The sequence below is a fragment of the Cotesia typhae genome, unplaced genomic scaffold (assembly GCF_013202065.1).
Source record: "Cotesia typhae breed Kobodo isofemale line unplaced genomic scaffold, CoteBio_Ctyphae scaffold_152, whole genome shotgun sequence".
NCBI classification, from domain to species: Eukaryota; Metazoa; Arthropoda; class Insecta; order Hymenoptera; family Braconidae; genus Cotesia; species Cotesia typhae.
The window spans coordinates 2249815-2277422 of NW_027423776.1; the positions used below are offsets into that span (position 1 = coordinate 2249815).

Genomic DNA, 27608 nt, shown 5'->3' on the forward strand with positions numbered 1-27608 from the left:
TTTTATTTAATTTAAAACAACTATAAATTTTGTTATTTTAAGAAAATAAAACATTCTTCCCTTATTCTATTATATGTATAAAATATCAAATATTCCTATAGCTTGTAGAAGAAATTTTATAGAGAAGAAATAAATTGATGTTTGTTACAATCCATAGAGTTTATTTTCTTCATATCTTGAGGAGAGAAGAGTTCATTTTCTGCGATATTTTGAGGGAAGAGGATTTATTCGATTTTCATAGAATTTTTAGCAGAAGCTTAGTTTGGGCATTTCCGCTAAAAATTCAAAATTTGGCCGGAAGTGCCATATTAAATTTGCTTTCAAAAATGATAATCGAATAAATCCTCTCCCAAAATATCTCAGGAAATGCCCAAACACAGCCCCTGTTAAAAGCGGAACTCAAAATTCTAATTTTAAAAGGTCCTTCACGGAAGTAACATTTTGGCACACCCTAATATATATATATATATATATATATATATATATATATATATATATATATATATATATATATATATATATATATATATATATATATATATATGTATATATATTCGCTTCAAAATAGACCGAACAACAATTTCATTTTTTGGTTTTTGCATATAGTTTTGGAAAAAAAATACGAAAAAATAATTCAATGCTTCTTTTAATTTTTGGTCTAACTTTATTGGAAAATAATCAAATCTTATTAATGATTGACACTTTTAATTTTTGTTATTTTTTTTTTCGGATTTTGAAGTTTTCTAAATCTGCTGAAAAATTTTCATTGGTATAACGAAAAATAAACATTAAAAAAAAAACATGTTTTTTTTTATTGAAAAAAAAAAAAAAAAAAAAATAGAAAGAAAAAATGCCATTCTGAAAATTTCAGGAAATACGCAGAAAATACTGAAGTTTTTAATAAAAAAATAATCGATAAGGGTCGGAGTCAAAAGTGATCGATTTGGTACTTATATATATATATATATATATATATATATATATATATATATATATATATATATATATATATATATATATATATATATATATATATATATATATATATACATTCATAAACCAGAGAGTTCAGATAAAAATGGTAAACTTTTTAAAACTTACGTCACGAAATGAAGACCATAGTTGAAGATTTTATTGATCTTAAAAAGGTATCGTTTTTCTATTTTCATTATTAGCGCTATTTTTCAAATTTTAATAAAAACCTAAAAAATTAAGCATTTTATTTATGATCACAAGTGTCCATGCGTGTGCGCTCTGTGTTCATTCTATCACACTTGCGTTTCTCTAAACGTCAGTTTTTATGTTTTTATTATGGAGGGCAGAGGGGAATCAGTTGAAAAAGTGTCCACCAGTAAACAGCAAATTATGATTCAAAAAATTGCCAAAGTGGCTCTAGTGTAGCAAAAGGACGTAATAATTTAATATTTTTTGTGACTTTTGTAGTGAGGAGAAATGCAATATTTAAAACCTGCTAAAATAATACAGATAGCGATTTGATTGTTTTAAAATTTTTATAGGTACATTTTTGTTTTTTTGTAATTTCATTGTTGTTAATTTTAATAAAATAAGTGTAATAATAATGGGAAAGCTTTGCTCAGTGAAAAGTTGTTCAAGTGGACGTAAATTAAAAAATAACGGAATTGATATATCTCAACCTCTATCATTTTTTCGCCCAACAGTATGTATAATAAATTTTTATTAATTATTTAACAATAGCGAAGTGAACAGTTAAATAACTTTTTAATTTTTATAATAAAAGAAAATTATACAAAAAGTTGATTAAAAAAAATAAAGTCTTAATGTTTTTTGGAAAATATTGACATTATTATTGATGGATGAAAAATATTAAAAAAATGTAACATGTTCCTAATAATACTTAATAATTTAGGCAATTAATATTTTTTGTTTATATCAACTTCTAGACTCTGGAAAAATTGAATAAATGGAATACAGCTTTAGGCACTACAATGAAAACAACTGACTATATTTGTCATTTACATTTTAAAGAGGAGGACATAAAAATGTACGAAACGTTCAACATTAACGGGGAGATCACGATTTTTCCAACAGGTAAAAAAACATTACGAGATACAGCTCTGCCAACGGTCGAACATCAGTTTCTCCCTGTAGCCATACATGACGTTGAACGAAATGTTATAAATCAACTACAAAAACCGAGTTCTAACCATAATAAATCTGAAGAAAAATTAAAACATGAAGATAAATTTAAACAACAAGAACTATTAGCTGATCAGAGAGTCTCTGATAGAGTCATGGATATGATTACACAAAGTAAACACGATTTAGAAATAGTGCAGTTGAATGAAGAAACTCATACTGATCAACAAAATGATAAAGAACCTGAAGTCACTTCTCAGCCAACCGAGAAATTTTTGATAATCTGAAATCTTCTGTGCTACCGCAAGGTTGGATGTATTTTGAAAAACCAGAAGGGTTGGAATTCTTTCGGATGGATGCTAAAACTATGCAAATCGTAAACCGTTTACGAGTAAACAAAGACTTATCTGTTACTGTAAGTTCTTGCAAAATAATTGTATTTGTCTCAATCTCTTTAATACCAATAATTAATTGAAAACACATTATAGGTTATTTTTTCGACGAATGAGGAATTGACTACAAACGATAATATATTTTCATTCAAAACCATCTACGAGTACTTGAAATTCGTAGAAAAATGGCCATTATGCGTTGGTACTCAAATAGACAAAAAAAGTATAATCGATTTTTATATTAGCAAAGAAATATACTTATATGACGAGTAAAAATATAATTAACTTTTTTAATTATTCCATCAAATTTTAGGTTTTCACAAACTTGTAAGGGTGTAATTTTTAGTGACGAGTCTTATACAAGAAATCAAGCGAATCCAAGATGTAAATCTTGTAGAGTTTTACGACATCGCTTACAGAATTGTAATTCTGCTTCAAATATTTTAGAAAATACGATTTCTCAAAAACGTCGTACTTCAAATCTACAAAAACGATGTAAACGTTTAAAAAGATCGGTAAGTTATTATACATATACAAACCAGAAACTTTAAAGCTAGATTTTATTGTGTGTAGATAATCCGGTGATGGTTTTAAATTTTAGACATTAAAAGAAGCTGTAAAATCTAACGATAATATTTTTTTCTCCTGCAGGAAAGCCACACAATTTGTGCTTTTTCAACGGTTTTTGACAGCGACTCTCATTTGTGGGCCCATAAATTATTGTTTTTTTCATCCATTTGTCATATATTACATTTTTAATTTTTGAATATATTTGTATATTAATGATGTCGTCAAGATAGCTATAATTTTGAAAAATAATTGTACATTCGTCCTAATATCGAAAAAAATTTAAAATTTTTATGTTTTTCAAATGGTACATATTTTAATTCCTATAAAATAATTGTTCTATATACTGCTTTTATTTCCGTTTACAGAATTAATAGCTGTTAATTATTTTATAGAACCCTTTTTATACATTTTACAATACAATGACAATAAATACAAAGTTTTTAAATAATATTTGTGTTGATTAAATGTTATACTCAGTAGCTTCTTCAGATTAAAACGATAATAATTTTAATTTAATCTCGGATTTAATAACTTGATATGAAGAAGGAAATGTTAGTTGTACATAAGTAATACTTTAACGTCAAATGGTGAATGTCGTTCTATTACAACCGAGGTTTATTAGTTATGCTGTTTGATGAATTCCGTAAAATGGCAAATTTTTTTGGATTAACTTTTAAGTATGTAACATTTACAATTTTCTTTTTAAGTTTAATACTAATTATTTACAGAAAATGAAGCTGAGAGAAAAAGTGTATCAGGCGAAATTTGAATGTTCTCAGAAATCAAAAGTTGCAGTTAATAAAGCTATTATGAAGTTACCTAAAACATTTCAGAGCGTAGTTAATTCATGCTTTGACGCAGCTCAAAAGAAAAATTGTAAAGGCCGGCGATATACATTAGAATGGATTTACGAGTGTATTTTAATACGCATAAAAAGCCGAAGAACATATCAATTTTTACGTACTAGAGATATTTTACCATTACCGTGTATTGAGACACTAAATAAATTTATACGAAAAATAAGCAGTTCAGCTTACGGGTTTCAGCCAGCTATTTTTCAAGGATTACAGCAAAAATGTGAATCAATGGATAAATGTCAAAAACGTGGAGTACTTCTTGTTGATGAGATGAAATTGAGTGAGGGTGTTTATTTTGATTCTCAAGAAATGAAATTTAATGGATTTGTTGACTTGGGTGAACACACTCCAGAGGACTTAAGAAATAAAACTGCAGATCATGCTCTTGTTTTTAAGTTTGTACCTTTTCAAGGTCGATGGGTTCAAGCTTTGGGTTGCTTCCTCTCTAAAAGTGCTTGTAAAAGTGAACCACTACACAAACTTATTCTAGAGTGTATCATATTGATGGAAAACAGCGGAATTTGTATAGACGCAGTTGTCATGGACGGTGCATCATGGAACTGAGGGGTATGGAAAATATTAGGAGTGAACGAAAATAACATAAGCTGTGAACACCCTTCAGATAGTTCACGACGTTTGTGGATGATTTCTGATTTTAATCATTTAGTAAAATGTTTCCGAACATCAACTTTGGATGAAAAGATTAGCGAATTCATGGTAACGTTCAAATATAAGTTTATTTCCGACAATCCAGAATAATATAATTAACTAAGGCTATAAATTTTTCAGACGCCCTATGGAATCGTTAAAAAAAACATTGGGAAGCTCTTCTAGAGGAAGAAAACTATCGTCAATCAAATATGAAAATAGCTTATAAATTAACACCTGCACATTTAAAACCAAAAGGTTTTCAAGTAATGAATGTACCTCTTGCAACTGAAGTATGTATACTTGAATATGTTATTACATACTATTTTCGATTGATAAACTAATAAGATAAATATTCAGACACTTTAAAAATTTTATTCTCAATAGATTTACAATAATTTTTTTATTATTTTAATTATAGGTTTTTGGTCATGAGGTATCTGTCGCGATGGCTCATTACCAACCTATGTGTGATAAGTTGAAAGATTCAACTCCGACACAAAAGTTCATAGATCTTGTTTTTAATTTAATCCAAGCTATGACTTCTCGCACACCTAGAGATGCCCTGTATGCAACAGAAGATTGTCGTCAAAAACAGGTAAGAATTATTTAGTAAAACATAATAATTTAAAATTTTAACTTTGTAGGTTTCATAAAAAATTTGAAAGTTGAAAAAAACATATACCGGAATGACAAAGAATACTTCTCTATTACAAAACTGTAAGGTACTTCATACATTATGATTACTTCATGTACATGGGCTAATAAAATAATGTTTTATCGTTGATTTCTTAAGTAAAAAATATTTTTAGATTCATCCTTGATTTTTGTTTTGCTGTGATTGCATTTGTGGTCCAGTTTATTTATCATTGTGATCTTGACTTCATAGTAAAAACACAGTGGAGACATTGGAATCGTGATAAATATAACAGTGGATATTTTCAATTAGTACATATCTTTTAAACAGTTATTTTAGAATGCTTCCGCGTAAACAATATTTCCACCGTGAAGTCAAAACTGCGAAGATTTTTCTTAGCATGTGAACTGCCTCTAATGGCAATAAATGATGATACAGATTAATAACTTTGTACAATTAATCTTTGCCATTCTACGTAATTACGTTTTAAATCATCTCTCTCAAATTTTTTAGTCAATTTTAGAATTCCTGCAGTTTTTGCAAAATTGGGAAAATTTAGAAAAAAAAATTCCCATATCGAAGAGCACTTTACTTGGTTTGAAAGTGACGTTGCGAGCTACCCTTGAAATCCTAGATATGCTTAAAACCGAATGTGGATTCAAGGTATTGATGACATGCTACAAAATTCTGAACCGCAAGTGGAAAATTCTTCAATTGATGAAGATCATAATTATAATGAGGCAGTAACCAGTGATGCCGTGCAATCATACATTGCGGGTTACATAAGTCGCAAATTGCAAAAAAATTGTGAAGTGTTCAGATTGCTTACAAAATATTCATATGAATCCAAGAGATGGCCAACGATTACATAGAAACGATGTAATTCTGAAAATGGATTTATATGGTGGGCTTATTTATCCTAGCGAAGAGTTATTTGAACTGACCAAACAATTAGAGAAGTGTGTTTTAAGAGCTGTAAGCAAAAATTTGACAAACCTAGAAACCATTACTCAAATATCAGATGAACTTAAAAAGAGTACTTGATAAAAGTTGGGTGCTTTATTCATGAAAAAGAATTAACTGTTAAGATTATTGACATTTATATTGTAATGCGAACGCATTTTTAGCGAAATCAGAAAATAAGCGCTACGACGCAGCAAAAACGAAAACAAAAATGAATAGAAAAAATGCAAAATTAATTTCTTGAATGTACGACTTATTTTTAAAGAAAAAATGTTATACTATATGTTATATAATGTTAAAAAATTAATCAATAAATGACTTTTATCTTGTTATAAAATCCCTGATTAAAAAAATCATTCAAATGGATTCAGAAATTTTTTTCGTTGAATTGTATCAAATACGTTTCCATTTTTCTTTATCGACAGGGCTTTTGGGTAACAAATTGGTTTATTTGAATTAATTATTAATTTTATTTTATTCCTGATTGATTTTAATGTAAATAATGAACATTTTTGTAAAAAGCGCGGTTACAAAGAGGAAGTCTTTCTTTCCTTTTTTAATCTAGTATCCTACTCTAATTATTTGTGGCGCTATTTTTAAATACTTTCCACTTGCTATAGTGGCGTCATCTTAATTTGCTGTTTTCCGTGGACACTTTTTGATATATAGAGATGGTTCTCCTTACCTCTACCCTCCATAGTTTTTATATTGTACCTGTTTATGCACATGTATAAGTGTTTACTAAATTATATAACAACTGTCTTAACCTAGAATTTCTTGTAACGCGTCCTGTTGTGCTCAGAGCGAATAAGCTATATGTTTTAAGTTTTTGTTTTTTTACACCATAAAAATAATACTGGAATAAGATAAAACACATGTTAGAAAAAATAGTAAAGAAATTTATTAAACTTGCGTATCATATGTTCTAATATGATACTAAAATTGACATGTACTTGATAACCTTTTGGATTTTTAAACAATTAAATTATGATAAAACAAAATTAGATAAAAAATTTAGCATGCAAATATTGTAAATAGTTATGAATTCAAAGTTTTCAAAATTATTTTATAATTCTAATTCATTTATTAAATAAAAGTTAACGATTGTCGAATATCTGCTGATTTCATTATGATGTTTTTATTTGCTTCAAAATTTAATCATCGATAATTTATTAAATTAAAAATCTCTATCGAATATATGTCTAAAATACATGCAACAAATTATTAATTAATCATATGTATATTTAATTATAGAAATGTCAAAATACAAACGCAGAGAATATTCAACAGAGAATCATCAATCAGGTACAATTAAAATCATCTTTTTACTTATCAAAATGTTTGTTTTGTAAAAAAAAAAAAAAAAAAAAAAAAACTTATTTTCATGAGAAATATTATGAATATTTATTATTATGGACCCTTTTTAATCGGCAGATGCAATTGCTGACCAAAATTATACTCAAGAGAGAGATCGAACAAGCAATCATCCTCCTGGATTAAAAGGGAAAGAAATTGGCTTATACTATAGAAATTTAGCAATGAATAAACGAACTGGATCTGTTAATCATTCTTCCAAATTAAATTCTGACTCACGTAATTTAAAATATTTTTCACTTGATCCAGCTGTTGAGGAAATAATCAAAAGATCACTTTACAATTCAAATTATCTGTATGGCGAAGAAAAGACTTCAAATGCAGCTGGTGATAAGCAACTAATTAGAAAAAAATACAACCATATTCGCGATTCAGAATTCAAAAGAAGTTTTTTAAATGTTATTTCTGGTAGTATTCAAGAAAAATTGGCGAAATCTGTGTCCATTAACAAAAAATTAGTTTCTAATGAACTAATTGATGAAAAACTGAAAGATGAACAAAAGTTACGCGAATCATCAGATGATTACATTAAAATTATGAACTTTCGAAAAAAACTTCCATCATCTCAGAAGAAAGAAGAAATATTAGATATTATTAACTCACATCAAGTCGTGGTAATAAGTGGAGAAACTGGTAAATAATAATTTATTATTAGAAACACCACTAATGTGAAATTAAAAAAAAAATCAGTTTTTTTACATTTTCCAATAGCTTTTTGAAAATAATATAATAAAATTTTAAGTACGTAGTTAAACAGTTTTGAGTTGCAGCCTATTAAAAGGCTACTTATCGATCAAAACAGTACGTTAGTTATTTAATGAAATGAGTGTCTGTTAAAACTGCACTTCTCAATTAACATAACAAAAAATTATTCAACCGATTTTATTGTTTTCACCTTTTTCAGTTCTTTATTCTCTATATAAGAATCCTCCAGTTTTTTTAATTGTAAAACAAATTGTAATTATAATATGCCGATAATTACATTTTTCAGCTAAATACAGACCTTTTTTTTCAACTCCGCCATTTTTTTTTAAATCTTAACTTTTTTTCTAATTTATCTGAGAAATAATGAAACAAAACATCATTTGGCTTACAGGTTGTGGAAAAACAACTCAAATACCTCAGTTTATTTTGGATCAAGCAGTTGAAGATGGTAACGGTAGTAAAACTAAAATTGTATGTACTCAACCACGAAGAATATCAGCAATATCGGTAGCTGAAAGAATAGCATATGAAAGAGCTGAAAGGCTCGGAAAATCAGTTGGTTATCAAGTTAGACTTGAAAAACTTTTATGTCGTGACTATGGAAGTATTTTCTTTTGTACCACTGGTATTTTATTACAGTATATGCAAAGTGATCCAGCTTTGAGTGATTTTTCTCACATAGTTTTAGATGAAATCCATGAACGAACAACTGAAAGTGACTTTATTATTACGCTTTTAAAACAAGTTATTCCTAAAAGACCTGATTTAAAAGTTATTTTAATGAGTGCTACTTTAAATGCAGAACAATTCTCGAAGTATTATGAATGCTGTCCTATAATTCATATACCAGGTTTCACGTATCCCGTATCGAAATTTTATCTAGAAGACATAATTGAAAAAACAAGATTTCATTTTCCACCTCCACCGAAATTGCCGACTAATTGGAAAAAACACCTAAAACCTAACAAAGAAATAAAGGAAAAAAATGAGGATTTCACTGATTTTATTGAACCAGCGTTACGACAGATGGAATCAGATAAACTTTACCCTGTGTATGTAATTAATCAACTTCGAAATCCTACAAGTGAAGAATTATCGTTAGAATTAATACAAGCATTACTAGAATATCTTTCTGAAAATAAAAAACCTGGTGCCATTTTAGTGTTTTTACCAGGAATTATGGATATTACAAATTTGAATAAAAATTTGCTGGGAAGTGGAAGGTTTCCTTCTTACAAGTTTCAAATTTATCCTTTACATTCACGACTTCCTACCGTTGAACAGAAATTAATTTTCCAAGTACCACCTGCAGGTGTTCGTAAAATAATTTTAGCTACTTCTATCGCAGAAACATCTATAACTATCGAAGATGTTGTTTATGTTATTGATTGTGGAAAAACAAAATTATCACGATTTGATGTAAATAACAATATTGAAATATTAAAACCTGAGTGGATATCATTAGCAAATTGTCAGCAACGTCGAGGTCGAGCAGGACGGTAATATCAGTCATTTCTTTTTAAAAATGCATTATGAATCTTTCATTTTATAAATTTTATTTATTCATTTACTTTTAAAATGTTTTTTTTTTTAGTGTCCAGCCAGGTGAATGCTACCACTTATTTTCAAAAGCACGTGAAATGACTTTGAACGAATATCCTACTCCCGAGATGTTAAGAACTCCATTAGAGAAAATTATTTTGCAAGTTAAGATACTATTATTAGGACGAGTAGACGTTTTTCTCGGAAGTGTGATAGATCCACCTGATGATAAGGCCATCAAAATAGCTCTCAATTTGTTACGAAACCTCAATGCAATTGATGACAAGGAAAACTTAACTCCATTAGGATATCATCTTGCTCGTCTTCCACTCGATCCACGGGCAGGTAAGTGCTATTATATAAAATAATTTTATTGCAGTAACTCAGATACAGTAGAGTCTCGTTATGAGTCCCATTTTTTTTTTTAAACCAGACTCGCGTTAATATGAGAACGACACTAATAGGACTCATAACGAGACTCGACTGTATTTCTAATTTAAACATTATGTTTTAGGAAAAATGATTCTGTGGGCATCAATGTTTTCATGTGTTGAACCGGTATTTGCTATTGCTGCAAGTTTATCTTTTAAAGATGCTTTTTACTGTCCTTTAAATAAAGAACAAGAAGCAAATGACGCCAAAAAAAAGTTAGGCTTAGGACAATTCAGTGATCATATTGCTCTTGCCGAAGCTCTTAGACAATTTGAACAAGGTCTACTTAATAGACAAGCTGGCCGTTTTTGCTCAGATCATTTTTTATCATGGAATATACTCAAATTATTGGTAGAAATGAAGCAACAATTTGCTCAACATCTTTATGAAATGAAATTTTTAGATAGCGGTGATCCAAGTGATAAACGGGCCAACAGAAATTCTGATAATTTAGCCGTTATAAAAGCTATTGTTTGCGCTGGTTTATATCCCAATATTGCCACTGTACAGTGAGTTTAATTCACGCTATGATTATTTTTCTATTATATATATAAAACAAGTAATACTAAACCTGCCAGTTTTTAATCTTTCCCAAACCAATTTTTCCTTTATCAGAAAGTTTTTCGATTTTTCGAAAACATAATCAAAACTTTTGTACATTTTTTCCATGTTAATCACTAAATTATTTACATTTCCTATTTGATCATTTATGATTTTAAATTTACAACCCAAAACTTTTCCTAAAGACTATTGGATTTCTTAAATTTTTAGTTTAAAAAACATCAATTGATCAGATAGATTATTTTAATTTTAAATGCATTATAAATACAATTAATTTACTTATTCAGAAACGGTAAATCATTTTGTAAGCTGAGAACTGTCGAAGATGGAACCGTGAAAATTCATCCTAGTAGCATAAATGCCCGTGTGAATCAACTACCAACACCGTATGTAACTTATTATCTCAAACAAAAATCTACAGCCATATTTTTACATGATACTACTTGCGTTACTGAAGCTGCATTGATTTTTGCGACAACTAAGTGTTCAATAAGTATGCTCAATGTTTTTAATTATTTTTTAAATTACGCCTATAAACTAAAGCAATAAATTTATGCTTTAGGGCCACAAGGAATCCGATGGAGTATTACTCTCAATCAATCAATTTCATTTGTCTGTAAGCAAAGCATTGCAGAAATAATTCAGGTATGATAAAATTAAATTATCTATGTGACACCACATTTTCACTACTCCTCTTTTCTTTCAAATCATACCTGAGATAAAAATATCTATTTCATATTTAGAATTTTATTATAACACTTGACTAATGGATCAGCATATCCTAAGGAGCAATGCAAGTTTTTATAGAAAATTAAATCATCTACAGAAAATACTTTTTTTTATTTTATTTCTATTTTTTTGTAAATTTACTAGATAGACAGATTCTTTATTCCTCCTTAAGAGTATACAATACCATAAATTTAAATTTATAATACGGGTTCAAAAGTTATCGGAGATTAAAGTTGAATTTATGATTAACTTTATAGCTTGATTTATTTTCACTTTAGGATAAAGCTCTAATAAAAAACTGTTAAAGTTCATGAGATTTTTTTTGAAATTCTCAGTTAATAGTTGATAAATATATTTTTAAGGGATTATTCTGGTTCCGGCGCTCGAAAAAAAGCAAATATTCATTATTTTTTTACACTAAACACAGAAACTATTATAGATATTGATTTAAACTTTATTCAGCTCAACACGTACACTCTTAAATAACACAAAAAATATCTAACTTTATTTTTTAAAATATTTTTTATATGAATAAACAGTGGGTGAACGGAGCTCCTCCAAAAGTTGGCATGTCGCTGACGTAAATGATAACTTGATAACAGCTCATCTAAAACACAAAAACCAATATAATATATCTTCAATATATAAGTAGCTTTGACAGGAACTAAAGAGATTAGTATTTATTGATAAAAAAGAAAATGGCTAAGAATAAAAAAAATTACTTAAAAATGAGTCTTTTTTCCCAGTTTTCAGGCCTAAAAAAATAGTAGAAATCAAAATTTTGGTTTGGTTGTAATTCGTGCCATAGCTACTACCGTGTAGAATAAATGGTTTAAATTTCATTAAGATCGGGTCAACGGTTTTGGAAATATCATGTATGTCAACCAGATAAGCATAGTTCTGAGACAAACATGTTTAAAGTTTTTTTTTTTTCAATAAAAAGAACAAAATCTTACCTATAGTCAATCAGCGATGCCAACACCATAAAAAATCTCTTCAGCTAGTTTGAAAATTAAATTTTCTTTCTCTCGAATATCCACATAAACCTCGTAAAATAATATAGTTACAGTGGTCCGATCATTTAGAAAATTAAACTCAATATTTGTAGATATATGTACTTTCGAAAAATGAAGAAAAAAAAAATTTTTTTTTTCAAAAGTTACAAACCGGAATGATCTTTTAATGTACATTCATTCACAAAATCTATCTTTTCATTAATTTCCGACTGTCATTTATAAATTATTTTTTTTATATCACGCTATATATTCATATATTATTAACATTTGTTTATTCTGAAAAAAGTGAGAAATCTGATTTGAGCTCCTCACATAATAAATAAATTTTTAAAAAATGTACTAAAATAAATTTCATCACATCAGAAAAGTTTATTGCCTCATATTATTCTCGAAAAATATTTACTTAAGCTGTAGAGATGACTAAATAATTTTTAAATGAATCATAATTTCAGAAACTACATGAAGAATTCAATAAACTACTGGAACATAAAATTAGTCATCCAGAGCCAATTTTATGGGAGTCTCAAGAGGGAAATATTCTCCGGTTTGTTATACTCTCATTTTTTTCCATTATATTACTACCCATATAACAATTTTCTTTAAATTTTACGTTTACCTTGTTGCTAGATTGTAAGTTGTCTGTATCTTTCTATGCCTGTATCTTACGGCAGATATTAGTAATTAGTTTTTTAATGCAAGTCTGGTGCAAAATTTTAAAAATAATTTAATGGTATATTATAGCTGGAGTATGCTGCAATGAAATTAAGAATTTCTGATTTGATTCAAAAACTTGCTGAAGATACTAACACATGGCTCGTGTAAAATCCGTTTTTCTATATAACTATTCCTGAAACTTAAGCGATGCATAATTTTTTACTGTCAGCTTTCAGTTGCAAATATTTCACCAAAAGCATGCCCGAAATTTTTTTGCCAAACTACCTTCAAACTTAAATATAACTGCGTACAAAATCATAAGCAGGACATACAGAATTTTTTAAGTCATGTTTCTGCAACAGTATTTAGTGATAAACTTGAATGTATAAAATAACGAAAAGATGATAGCATTTATCATAACTTACTTCCACCAAAGTGACACAACATTGCTAAAAAATGATCTCACATATGAATATAATATCGTGCAATTTTATTTACTATTTACCATAATAATTTATCCTTCTATAATAAACCCAGAAAAACATCATCATACATGATCATACGAGACCACATGTTAATCTCATGCATGACCATGCCTGAATATTTGCCATATCTGAAAAAGCACTCTCATGCCTGACCAAGCACGATCATTCTTTTTTAAATCTGGTGAATATTCAGGTATGACCATGCATGAGCAAGCATCATCGTATATGACAAGGTATAATCATGCGTAGAGTACAAAATAACGATAAAAAAAAAGTTAATTAAACAGAAAAATTATTTTTTTTCATCTCGATTTTAGTATTTCACTATTTAGTTAGAATCGATTTCTTTTTCACTGAAAAATACCATTTGACATCAGGTCCTTGACGAAACTCTAATCCGGGACCCTTGGCACATGGAGCACGAACGTTAACCACTACGCTGATCCGCTTTAATACTAAGAGAGATTTTTACTACATATTATGTTTTTTGTTCGTCGTTACAGTGATTGTGTCTTGAATAAGATGTTATTAATGATTTAGTTTTTTAATAAATTCAATTTAATACACATGTTTAACAAAAAAATATATTTTTTACGAGAAAAAATTGAGCCGAAAGTATTTATAAATGAGTACTATGCGTTTTTGTTTGTATCAAATTTTTTATTTAATACTTCTAACTGACCTTCAAGGATCCTGAATTTTTTAATTTTCAAAAATGAATTTTCGAAATAAAAAAATGATTTTTTTTTGCAACATGCAAGTAAAGTTAGTCAAAAATAATTTTTCAATTTAAAGCAATAAAAAAAAATTAGGAAAACGGTTGACCCTGAAGGCCATCCCTGTAACTTCCCGGGAATAGTCAGGGAAGCTTCCTGAGATCTTAAAACGTTGAGATCTGATGAAAACTCGGTTTTGGCAAAACGGGGTGAAAACAATAACTTTCTTTAAAACCGATTTTCTTAGCGGAAAGTTAAAAACATCTTCGACAAAAAAAACCGAATGGAAAATCAAAATATGCTCAATCTCTACAAACAATAATTACTGCCTTGTTGACCATACAAGAATCTTGTTTGATCAAGCCTGATCGTGCCTAATTCAAGCTTGACTAAGCTCGATCAGGCATGACCATTTGTAATTAAGCTGAATGAGTGAGCATGACCCTACCTGATCATACATAGCTTTGTATGATCATTCCGAAACAACCCTTTTTTATAACTATTAGTTGTAAAAAAAATTGAACTTTTTCGTAATAAATAATATGAAAAAAAAAAAAAAACTTTTTTAGTGTTTATACTTGAGGGAAAAGAGACTTGAAATTTGAGTCAGTGTGTAAAAAATCATGAATGATTGTCCAAAACCATACACAGTCAAGTAGATTCATACTCACTTATTCTGTTCAATTACAAATGGTCATGCCTAATCGAGCTTGGTCAAGTAGGAATCATGCGTGATCAGATTTGATCAAGCCAGTTTTTTGTCTGGCCACACAAGTCCATACTCTTTCATGTAGATTCACGCACAACCTTTTCGTTCTCACAGTATACAGTTACGTACTGTCGAGTATGATTGTGTATGATCATGCACAGTCATGCTGGGACGTGCGAAATAACGCATGCTTAAAAGCACACGATGGAGTATTACCTAGCACGACCGTGCATGATCATGGATGACTCATGGACGATCATACACAATTCATGCTTGGTCAAGCTCGGTCATGCATACTGATTATTTCCCGGGAATGTTACATGGTTATTTCTAGAATAACAATATTTATCAATTCACGAAATTGATTTCAATTTTTAAACAACTTTTTTACTAACTGATTTATATTGATTTAACTGTAAGCTATTTTACAATTCGTTTCTGCTGTTAATAAAACTATATATTTCTGACGGATCAGTTACCTAATAATTTTGATGATGCTTATTTCTATGTTTCAGAGCAATCATAAAATTTATAACTCAATCAAGTCGAGGTTGAAATGATCATTTATTTGATAACTACGTTAATTACTACACTAATTCGTGCCAACTTTTATATAATTTAAACAATATTAACTAAAAATGTATAACTTTTGTGAGCCCGAGTGGATAATCTGTCTTCTGACTCGAGTATGCGGTTAAAGCAATTTTTATAAAGTTATGTACTGTTTTAGTGTCAAGCACATCTATTCAAAAAATCATTAATTACTTATACAATAAAGAGTAAAAAATTACAATATAAATATTACTGTAAAAGTGTAAATTTAATTTATTGGCAATGCGGCAGCCGAGAGAATTTACGAAGAAAATATAAAGTTAAGATGAAGTTACGAGCAATATTATATATGATTAATAATCCTTTACTCAAATGTAAAATAAGAAAAGTGATTTAAGAGTGATTTTTTCAAACTTCTTCTTTGTCAAGGAGAGAAATATAAAGCTGCAATCGTCAGGACCGGCTGTTGAATCTATAAAATTAAAGAAAAAATGATGCTGTCAAATGAGCGTATTCTAACTGTACGCCCTTTTAAAATTAGACTTAGAAATATTTTTAGAAAAATTACAAAATATATAAAAAATAAAAAAATGAACATTATTAAATTATTTGAAAAATTATTCTGATTTTTTTTTATAATTTTTATGAAATAGTATATTACATATCTAGGGCAGTAAAACAAGAAATGTCTCAGATCACATGTAATTGTTACGTTGTCCGGAGCGAAGTCAAAGTCAATAAACATGTAATCAGAGGCTTTCTTATTTACCGCCCATGGTGTGTATTAGCGTAGGTCCAAAAAATCAATTATAAGTTTTTTTACAAGTGACACGGAAAAATGTGTTGCTAGACACCTTAAAAAAATTCTCACCAAATATGAGCTCTTAATTTTAATAGGAAGACCCTCCGCATCGCAGTTTTTTTTTCTCAGTCCAATAGAAAAAAATTCATACCTGAATGGTATTTCAAATTGAATTGGTAAAGATTAAGTTTGATTATTTTAAGACAAATGTCATTTTTGTTTATGAATTTTATAACTCGACAGTAAATGACTATTATAAAATGCGCAATACAAATTTTTGTAGGAAATCAACTGATCTATAAAAATGGTGTCTTATGTTTTGGCGATTAAATTAAGCGTTCAAAAAATGTTCATCATCAAACAAATCAATAGTCAATAGTTTGGTTGTGAATACTGCTTAGAATTACAACTCTAGCAAATTTTATCAATTTACTAGTCTTGTGTTGATTTTAAATTGTGATTTTGGTCTACTTTTGTACGCAAAGTTTTTCTTGTCAAATTGATTTATAAAGATTCTAATTACGCATTGTTTTGCCAAGCTCTGTTGTTAACTATTTCTCAAATTATATTTATTGATGGATTACTATGAACTATGACTATACATGGGTAATTTATGTGTAATGATATGTGTAAATTAATATATTATGGCACTATCTTATGATATTTGTTTTCGACGTAAAAATAAACTCAAAACTTCGTTTACGTGTGATAGTTGCAACAAATCGTTTCACAGAAACTGTGCGTGTGATTACATTATATCTAAAGCCAAGTATGATTGTTGCAGGTCATAGTTTGGCTACCTGTTGGAAATAATAGACAATACTCATAATAATAATAATAATAATAATAATAATAATAATAATAATAATAATAATAATAATAATAATAAGCGATGCTTGCTACGTGGCCTCCAAGCGGCGCATCGCGGGAAACGCAGACCATAACATCAGGTCTGTAGGCGAACGACGTAGCCCGTGCAGTGGGCCAACTACCCACTGCATGGAAATAACTGAGTTACCACAAGATACCAACTCAGAAGTGCTCCCCACAACCGGTCCTTTTCGGATGAGGACCATTCATCAGGTGGGAGGAGCACGCCGGACCCGATGAATGATGACGACCCTGGCGCCTTAAGGACTTACTTTAAGTGGACGGAGGAACTGAGAGTCGATCTCTTGGTGTGCTACCAACGTAGCGAGCCGGGGGTGAGCGGCTATATGGCCCGGATGCACACTCTTTGGAGTGATATGCATCCGGAGCTAGCGCATTTTACGCCCAAACACCTGCGTAATTATGCCGCTCATCTTCGGCGAAATAGAAGATCGCTTGTGCCGGACAGAAGGCAGTCTAATAGACTTTCCTTTCCGGCGCAACTACACCAAGAGCGACGCCGTTCCTCCTTGGACAACAACAATCCCTTTGTAGGACGGCAAGTAAGTATATCTAAAAAGATAACTTACTCCCAACAACAGCTTGACGCGGTAAACGAAGATCTCCGTGCAAACATCCTGGAGGATTCCACCCTGCTCACTGTGAGCCAGGTTGTGTATGGTGCAGCAGTTTCGGCTTTTCCGAGAGAGAGACAATGTCTCTCGATCGAGGCAAGGTTGAAACAGCGCATCTCACAACTTGGCTTGAAAATTGACATGTCCGGAAACAGGTCTCCCGCATTCAGTGTGTGATTGAGTACGACACAACTCAAACACCATACACGCCCCGAATTCGGACGCATTGCTGCTGAACTTCGGTGGCGTCATCACACACTGAACAAGAGTACTCTTCATGTCATCAAGGAAGAGTCTCTTAATAAATTGCGGGCTCTAGTGGCTGCTAAAAAGTCATTAGAGAAAAGGCTGAAGCGGTTGGTCGACAACTCGTTGTTTCAATCCAGCCCTTCACGGTTTCTGACACCAAAGACCGATGTTACCGGGAATTATCCAACACCTGAGCGGGTGGAAGCTTTTTGGACTGAGTTGTATGGAGATCAACCAAACGTGAACGCCAACACTCCAGCTCTGCACGACTTCAAAGTATTCTGTCGGGAACACCGTCGACAGAATGCTGATGAAGAGAGCCCTGCAGTCAGTGTGGATGAAGTTCGTTCAGCTCTAAATGGCAGCAAAAATTGGGCTGCCCCGGGACCAGACGGCATTAATGTCTTTTGGTGGAAGAAGTTTACTTCTACCCACCTCCATCTGGCCCGCATATTTACATCATACATTAGAGCTGACGATCCGATTCCGGACTGGCTTGTAGAAGGGCGAACCGTACTGATACCTAAAAAAGGTGACTTGTCTGACCCTAAGAATTTCAGGCCTATCACCTGCTTGAATGCGGTTTATAAAATTTTTACAAAAATTTTAAATAACCGTATCTTGCAGCAGATAGAGCCTGTATGGCAACAGATATATGAACAACGTGGCAGTAAAGAGGCCTGTCAGGTTGCAAGGAGAACCTGATAGTGGATCGATGCGTCTTACAAGATGCGATCTACTATCAACGCAACCTGTCAATGGCTTGGATTGACTATCGCAAGGCATTTGACTCAACTCCACATGAGTTAATTTTATATCTACTCAAATGCCTGGGAGTCAATCCCGAAATAGTGGAATGTATTCGGCGTACAATGCAGCTCTGGCGAACGCGATTTCACATTGGAAGTGGAAACGCATTGCACGTAACCGGAGTTGTAGAGTACAAACGAGGGGTCTTCCAAGGCGATTCCTTGAGCCCTCTGCTGTTTTGCATTTCACTGCTGCCTATATCTGTTGCTCTCCGTAAAACTCGTGGGTACTCTGTGGGGCCTCCGGGTGATCGAAAATATTCGATCACCCATCTGCTTTACATGGATGATCTGAAGCTATATAGTGCTGATGAAGATCATCTACAAGCAGCCCTCAACATCGTAGCAGAGTACACACGAGATGTCGGAATGTCTTTTGGGTTGGACAAGTGTGCGGTCGTACATCTGGCGAGGGGTAAGTGCTCTGATACTGGTGATGATGTCGAATTAGTGGATGGGAGCGTCTTAAGCCAATTAGACGCCGGGGAGTTGTATAGATATCTAGGAATGGAAGAGCACCGCATGCATGCGGTCTCTGAAGTCCGAACAACTCTCCAGAGCGAGTATGTTAGGAGACTCCGGAAAATTTGGTCCTCCGAACTTTCCGGCAAAAACAAAGTCTCAGCTACTAACATGCTCGCTGTCCCAGTCTTACTATACTCTTTCGGTGTCCTGAAATGGACCCGAAAGGATTTACGAGATCTCGACATCAAAACCCGTAAGATCATTAATATGAATCGGAGCATGCACCCCAATTCATCAGTCGCCAGATTATACCTCTCCCGGTCCATCAGTGGGAGAGGTTTGCAGAGTTTGGAGCGGCTTCACGACCGTTTGGTCCTGGGTTTAACTCACGAAGTTGTCAATTTCACTGCAGACGAGGATGACTTTCTTATGCAAATTGTACATAAACATGAAAATGCGCATAAGGGGTCATTCTTGTATAAGGCAGCAATATATGCGGCAAGAACCCTTGGTCTTGGAGAAATAAACGCTCTTATGGAACTCCGAAAGGAGGAATTTAAGAGCGTCATCAGGAACGCCGAGGAAAAACTACTCCTTGGCGAACTGATGGACAAGTCCATGCACAGCGTGTTCTTTAAACACGTGCGTGATCATGGCTTGTCCATCCAGCTGACGTTTTCCTTCTTAAAGTCAGCGGGCCTGATGTCCGAGACTGAAGGGTTCATATTTGCCTGCCAAGATGGTGTCATTAACACTCTTGAGTACCGTAGCAAGGTGCTCCAGGTGCAGCTTCCGGACACGTCCTGTAGGAGGTGTAGACAACATCCGGAGACGCTTATGCACCTTTTGTCGGCATGTCCAGTGCTGGCGAGAGGTGCATATATCCAGCGTCACAATGCTGCCCTGAGAGTACTGTACTACTATCTTCGTCATTGCTACGGTATTGACGTGACACCAGTGCTGCCTTATTTGCCAGGAGATATTCCCCAGGTTGTTGAGAATGACAGTTGCAAAATTTATTGGAACATGCCATTTGCAACAACCCGGCGGATAGATCACAACAAACCTGATATTGTGCTCTTCGACAAGGCCACTCATGACATTTATGTCATTGAGTTCTCGGCCCCGGCTGAATACAACATCTCAGCCAAAGAAGAGCACAAAGACAAATATATCAGGATCTCCTGTTTGAAATTGGTAAACTTTACCCAGGTTACCGTGTCAAGCTTGTCGTCCTGATTGTTGGCGTCCTAGGAGGGATGAAGCAGTCTTTTGTATCCTCACTTGCCAAAGTTCCAGCTTGCTCATCAAAAGCTGAGTTCTTGGCAGTTAGGATGCAGAAGGCTGTTTTACTTGGTTCTCTCCGTCTCTTAAGGGAAATGACTTTGGCCTGCTGTGATCACTAACCGCCTTGTTGTGCGGAGTGGTCCAGCAGTAACGGACGGAGCTCAGGCTGGGCCCTCGGAGAATCGGACTCCGGGGATAACCCCCCTGAGCATTTAATAACAAAATAATAATAATAATAATAATAATAATAATAATAATAATAATAATAATAATAATAATAATAATAATAATAATAACAATAACACATGTAATAGACACTGGAGTTGATAAGGAAAGTAAAATTAAAAATAAAACTACTACATCTCGTCTAGAATCTTTAAGATCTGCAGGTTCAAGTAATTTATCTGCACAGAGTCCTGAACTGATCAAGTCTATGATTACATCCACCCAAAGTTGCGGGTCTGAACAGGAATCGAACATCGCTTCCTTAGTCACCAGTTTCTTCACCCCCCAAGATCTTAATTCTTCAACCAATGACTCGGTATTTTTTCCAGAAACCAGATTAACCCTGATGATACAATTGGTAATCCAAATTCCAATCCTAACTCATGAGTTCAAGGCTCTGTCTTCCAAAATTGATGTCTTTAGTAAGTGCTTTGATGATTTTCAAAGTGAACAGTCTGTGATCAAGGGAAAAGTAACTAATTTAGATACAAAGTTGACGCAAATACTGGCCAATTATCAAAGCCAGCTGCCGAATTGGAAGTACTCAGAGAAAGCATGAACCAGGTTGCTCTAACCACTGTGCCGTTTCATTGAGTCACATCTAAGTTAGTAATTGCTAACCAACTGTCATCAAATACCGCCGATGCCCAGGCATCTAACAATACTCATTTATTTAAACTTTATTACTTACAGAATTTTGTTACCGGATTGGTTAAATTGAAATGATGTTTATTTTTTCTTTATATTATTAATTTTTAAATTTAGAATAGATTGTTATTAAATAGTTACTATAGCAAATACTATTAATTTTAATAATAATGATACTAGTCAACATTGTTAATTATCAATTTAATTATGTACTTTTCACTATTTTTATATGTATATATGATTTACCTTTAATTATGTTTGTATTTTTTTATAAGTTTGCCATTCGGCCATTAGATCTTGGCATAATAAAGCAAATATTATCTAATTTAAACTTTCATGTGTATTGATTTTAAGAGTTTTTGATCAGATAATCGATAAATTTCAATTTAATTTATGAATTTCATACAAATTTCATTTTTTGTCATCAATATAAGTATTATTTGAGTTTCATTCTCAAAATTTAAAATCAAATTAAACCATTATTTAATTTTAAAATTTAATTTAATTTAAAATTCAATATAGCTGTGAAGCAGGAAAGAAAAGGAGTTAAGGTAATTATTACATGTAGCGTTTCAACATTCACGTAACAGAAAAATTGGGGGAGAAAGAAAGTCGAAAGGACCTTTTTAATAAGAGCTTATAGAATATGCGAGAAAAAATTTGGACGCTTGGACTAAGACTTGAATCCAGAAACTTCCGATGACATGTTGGCTATTCTTCCCTTTGAACTACCTGTTCTATACCAAATATTCTTTTCGCTTATTTTTTATACATTAAACCACACCGTCCATTATACGGTAAGCATTAAATAAAACTGAAACATATCATAATATATTTATCATGGAAACTTTGCTTTTTTTGTTGATATATAATTAACTAAGCGATAAATAATGTACAATTTGTTCTTTTCTCAAAACATAAATTTTCTCAAAATAAATTAAATTGAAATTTTTTGATTATCTGATCAAAAAATCTTAAAATTAGTACACATGAAAGTTTGATAATGAATATCTTTTGAACACTTCATTTAATCGCCAAAACATAAGATACTTAAAATAACATTTGTATTAAAATAATTATTTTAAATATTTTTAACTTAAATCTTCAATAGCATTCAAATGGTGAGGTTTACGGAAAAAATATAAGATACCTTTTTTGTAGAGCATTAAATGTTTTACAAAATCCTTAATAACATTTTTCTGTACAATCAATTAATGATCAGGTATGAATTTTTTTTATTGGACTGAGAAAAAAATAAAAAACTGCAATACGGAGGATCTTCCTATTAAAATAAAGAAGTTCTATTTAGTGTCAGTTTTTTTAAGGTGTCTAGCAACCCATTTTCCCGTATCACTTGTAAAAAACAAATAATTGATTTTTTTGACCCACCCTAGATTGTATATATATACTATTTTTCTCCTTGACGGAGGAAGAAAGCGATAACTTCTTTTAGCGCAGCAGGATTTCTGTTGAAATTTCAGAATTTGGCCCGAAGTACCCAAGCAAAGCTCCTGTTGAAAATTCTATGGAAATCAAATAAATCCTTTCCCCCCAAAATATCTCAGGAAATGCCCAAACACAGCTTCTGTTAAAAGCGGAACTCGAAATTTCAATTTCAAAAGGTTCTTCACGGAAGTTACATTTTGGCACACCCTAATATATATAAATTCTACTATTTATTTAAAAAAAAAAAAAAAAAAAGCTTTTTTAACTTCCCGCTAAGAAAATCGGGAAGTTATTGAAGTTTAGCCCGTTTGACAAAAATAGAATTTTTATCAGATCTCGACGTTTTAAGGTCACAAGAAACTCTTTCCTGACTATCCTCGCGATGTTGTCACTATGTCTGTGTGTGTTTTATTTATTTATTTATTTATTTTTTTTTTTCTTATAGAGGAGGTAAAATACATTTACGTATGCTAGGACTAGATGTTGGTGCCAGGACTAGGTGTTTGCCTGGGTATGTCAGACTCAGAAGTCAATATTATTTCGCAACAATACTGACTAAACATCCTCCTCTCTCCTTTCCCCATAGATGTTACGGGGAAAACTGGATAGGAACCTTGTTAGCATTTTTTCAATCCAGTCCATGTAGCGTCTCACGACGCCTACTTTTGGTTTCTACTGGTTACTCTTCCCTTTCTGCGATTTTTCATTTAAAAGGCACTGCGCGTAGGTTGCGACAGCTGACCAGTTTTCTTCTTTTTTGATCATGCAGGTTACCAAGTTCTCAGGAGAGAACGAGGCGCCAATTGTTTCTTCGGTGCTGCTTTTGTAGTCCTTCCACCGATCACACTCGAAGAACGTGTGTTCGACGTCATCAATTTTGTCTGGGCAAGGAAGAAGTCCGTGTCTCCGTGCTTCCGAGAAAGCCAGACGTTGATGTTTGGGATCAGGCACGCCGTCCATCTGCCCGTCCCTCCTGATGTCCATCGGTCCTGCCACTCTTGCTGCGTTTCCGCTTTTATCCTCGTTCTTGCGTCTTTCATGTTTTCGTCACTGTTTTTAGCGTCATAGAGTTTTGCTCTCTCAAACACTAGTAAGTCGACGGGCGTGACTTCCGCAATGACCAATATAGCCGCCTCGGAAACCGTTTGGTAGGCGCAGACAATCCAGAGAGCGCCTCGCCGCTGTACTGCCGCTATCTTTCAGCGATATGTCTTTTGCTTCAACATGTCTGCCCATATTTCTGCTTCATAAAGCAGTACCGAATGGACTGCTTCTAGAACTCTTCTCTTTTTAGTTCTTGATCCAATAGTGTTCGTCATGATTTTTTCTAGGCTAGACATCGTCTTGCTGGCTTTCGTGCATGCACTGTCGAAGTGTTCGCGGAAAGATAGTTTCTTGTCTATCCCTAGATAGCGCAGGGCCCTTATTAACGTCGGTGTTGTTCCTCCCATGTCCACAGCGAATGGTTTTGGGAACCATTTTTGACGTGTCAGAACAACCATCTCGGTTTTATGCGTGGCGAGTTTCAGGTAGTATTTATCAAGTCAGGTCTCGACGGCGTCAATGGTTTCCCGAACCAGTAGTTCGGCCTCTTCTACACTGTCTACTACTATCTCGACCGCAACGTGGTCTGCAAAGCCTGTTAGCTCTACTTGCTTTGGTAATGGGATTTTAAGAAGCTCGTCGTAGTCCACGTTCCATAGATCGGGCCCCATTATTGAGCCTTGCGGCACGCCAGCCGTTATGGCGTATTCTTGTGGGCCTTATGTAGTTTCCGCTTGCTATTAGCATTCTTTCGTCCAGGTAGTTGTCGACTAGTGCCAGATTCTCTGGCTCCGCGTCAAATTTGTGCTCTAAAGCGTCTAAAATATCTCCCCAATTTGCGCTGTTGTAGGCGTTTTTGACGTCTAGCGTGAGGAGAAGACATACTTTACGAGCTTTGAGGCTACCAGACCATGCTTGTTTTGCTGACTTTATGACTTTCTCGATCGCTCCGACTATCGAACGACCTTTCCGGAAGCCATGTTGGTTGGAGGCAAAGCCTCCGGCATGGTCGATGTCCTTACGGAGTCTTCTTTGTTTTCCTATGTCCAGCATGCAGAGTGGTCTGAACGACGAAGGTGTTTTGGGGGTTCCCTTACCTTTGTCCAAGAAAACCAATCTCTGTCGCTTCCAGACCGGGGGAAACGTGCCAGTTACCAAGCATACATTGTAAGTGTTCAGGAGTATGTCTAAGTATTTCAGGGCTACAGTCCTGATCACCGACGTCAGGATGCCGTCAGGGCCAGGTTCCTTTTCCGTCTTGAAAGACTTTGCTGTGTCTTGCAACTCCTTAGTTGTAAAAGATGTTGGTTTGCCATCTTTTCCGTAATGTCTTTTCTCCCGCGACGGGTGTTTAGGAAACAGCTCCGCTACAATGCTGTCCGTTAAGGCAGGAGACTTCGGCGGTTCTGGTGAAGCCTTTCCAAGTCGTTTAGTGACAATTTGGTAGGCTTTACTCCAGATGTCATTGTCGAGAACGTTACAGATCTCTTTCCACAACATCGCTTTTCTTGCTTTGATAAGTGTGCGTGCCCCACTTAAAACTTTTGGACGATTACACCGATCGGGACCTATAAATAGATTTTGAGAAATTTTGAAAAATCTAAAAAAACAAGAAAAAAGTTTGTTTTGAAAGCAGTTTTTTCGAATAACTTTTAAACAGCTTTATCGATCAACTTAAAAAACTAATCCGTCCATAAGCTCGAAAAACCACGTCATTCGCCGCTAATCCGGTCAAAATCGGTTGATTCGTTCGGGAGATATCGTGAACGAAAGAAAACCGACAAAAGTGTTTTTCTTACATAACTTCGACATTTATTTCCGGATCGTTTATTAATTAAATAAAATAATCATTAAAGCTTAAAAAACTGTGTCGATCGCCGCCAAGAACGTGAAAATCGATTGATTGATTCGAGAGATGTCGTTGACAAAATGTTTGTAAACAAGTGTTTTTTTTTAACATACACGGAGAAAAAAATATCGCTCTCATCAACATACGTATCGTAACTATCACGATCCAGGCGAAAAGTAGTGGGAAAGTAGTGGCGCTGCAAGCGGTGTGTCGTGATTATCACGATACGTATAGTCTTTAACACTATACGTTTTGAGGTAATCACAATACGTATAGTGATAGAATACAAACGTTTGTTAACAGTCGCTATACACATGATTATGATAATGACGATACAAAGTTTCGTGTTTATCACGATGTTTGTTTCTCCGTGTAACCCCGACGTTTTTTGGAATACTAGAAAATCGAACGTGCTTTGCGCGCTTCTGTCAAAATTTTTATCATCGACAATTTAATTGATTAATAATTTTACTCATTAATATTTAACCGTTGCCATAGTAACCGTTGCTAAAGTGGTCACTATAACAACGAAAAGCGACAACAATGAAAACGTTACATCAACTATTTAAAAAAGGATCTTTTAAACGGCTATACCGATCGATTCCAAAAACTAATCAGCTTCTAACATTAAAAAACCACGTCCATCGCCACCAAGCCGGTCAAAATCAGTCAATTTGTACGAGAGATATCGTGAAAAAAAAAAAAGAAAAACGAAAAAATTGTTTTTTCAGAGATACTCTGAAATTCCTAGTTTGATTAATTCAAACTCAAACATTTTTCATAAGACTGAAAAAACTGCCTTGAATGCCGTCAACCACGTGAAAATCGGTTGATTAATTCAAAAGTTATTGCGGTTTGAAAATTCAAAAAATAGTGTTGCATGAAACTTCTATCAGACTGTTGAACTCGAAGAGCTCAAAAACAATTGTATTTTTGAGCTTGAAGGGCTCAAAAACATCATTAGTGCAATTTTAAGCGCCTAGGTATGGATTTAACGAGAAGTTACAGCGATGGCTTAAGGGTTAACCGTATTTCTAATTTTTAACTTTCCACTAAGAAAATTGAAAATTTTCAAAAGTTGGGAAGTTATTAGTTTTATCCTGTTTTTCGAGAATCGATTTTATCGCAGTTGGTGCCATTCGAAAGGGATTGACCAAACTTAGATTTTGAACACAATTTGGACCGATTCGGACTAGTAAATTTCAAGAAATCTAGAAAAAAACACGAAAAAAATTTTTTCAAATTTAGTTTTCTTGGAATAACTTTTGAAAGGCTCTACTGATTGATCTAAAAAATCAGCTCTTGGCATCAAAAATCCACGTCGATCGCCGCTGATCCGGTCAAAATCGGTTGATTCGTTCGTGAGTTATCGTGAATAAAAGAAAACCGAAAAAAGTGTTTTTTCGGAATTACTCCGAAATTCCTATTCCGATCAAATTAAACTGAAAGATTCTTCATGATGCTCAAGAACTGCGAAGAATGCCACCAACCGCGAAAAAATCAGATTTTCATTCAAAATTTATTGCGTTTTAAAAATTTGAAACATAGTATTGTATCAAATGTCTATCAGACTTTTGAGCTCGGAGAGTTCAAAATAACACACAAATTGTATTTTTGAG

The 27608-nt window shown here is 33.0% G+C and overlaps 2 protein-coding genes across 12 annotated transcripts in view; both read left to right on the plus strand.

Annotated features, from left to right (window-relative positions):
- Nucleotides 1-1312: 1312 nt before the first annotated feature.
- On the plus strand, nucleotides 1313-6523 carry LOC141536200 (uncharacterized). 4 transcript variants are annotated; one of them, XM_074256542.1, is made up of 8 exons: nucleotides 1313-1678; nucleotides 1923-2533; nucleotides 2607-2733; nucleotides 2824-3025; nucleotides 3809-4654; nucleotides 4727-4878; nucleotides 5007-5310; nucleotides 5398-6523. In XM_074256542.1, exons 3-5 carry the CDS (start codon nucleotides 2696-2698, stop codon nucleotides 4499-4501), a joined length of 933 nt encoding a protein of 310 aa, XP_074112643.1. In that variant the 5' UTR covers nucleotides 1313-1678; nucleotides 1923-2533; nucleotides 2607-2695; the 3' UTR covers nucleotides 4502-4654; nucleotides 4727-4878; nucleotides 5007-5310; nucleotides 5398-6523. The 4 variants fall into 4 exon arrangements, with proteins under 4 accessions (XP_074112643.1, XP_074112647.1, XP_074112645.1 ...); XM_074256546.1 differs by having other exon boundaries at nucleotides 5746-6523; XM_074256544.1 differs by having other exon boundaries at nucleotides 5007-5305.
- Nucleotides 6524-6895: 372 nt separating this feature from the next.
- LOC141536704 (ATP-dependent DNA/RNA helicase DHX36-like) overlaps nucleotides 6896-27608 on the plus strand; it is a 55682-nt gene continuing 34969 nt past the window's right edge. Inside the window, exons 1-9 of one of the 8 annotated variants that reach the window (XM_074257413.1) lie at nucleotides 6896-7134; nucleotides 7440-7490; nucleotides 7620-8192; nucleotides 8656-9763; nucleotides 9859-10151; nucleotides 10321-10747; nucleotides 11087-11292; nucleotides 11362-11444; nucleotides 12997-13088. In XM_074257413.1, the coding sequence (XP_074113514.1) occupies nucleotides 7442-7490; nucleotides 7620-8192; nucleotides 8656-9763; nucleotides 9859-10151; nucleotides 10321-10747; nucleotides 11087-11292; nucleotides 11362-11444; nucleotides 12997-13088 (2831 nt within the window). In that variant the 5' untranslated portion in view covers nucleotides 6896-7134; nucleotides 7440-7441. Of the gene's footprint in view, nucleotides 7135-7169; nucleotides 7491-7619; nucleotides 8193-8655; nucleotides 9764-9858; nucleotides 10152-10320; nucleotides 10748-11086; nucleotides 11293-11361; nucleotides 11445-12996; nucleotides 13089-27608 lie in introns of those variants that run through there. The other 7 variants (XM_074257412.1, XM_074257410.1, XM_074257414.1 and 4 more) reach the window with 7 other exon arrangements.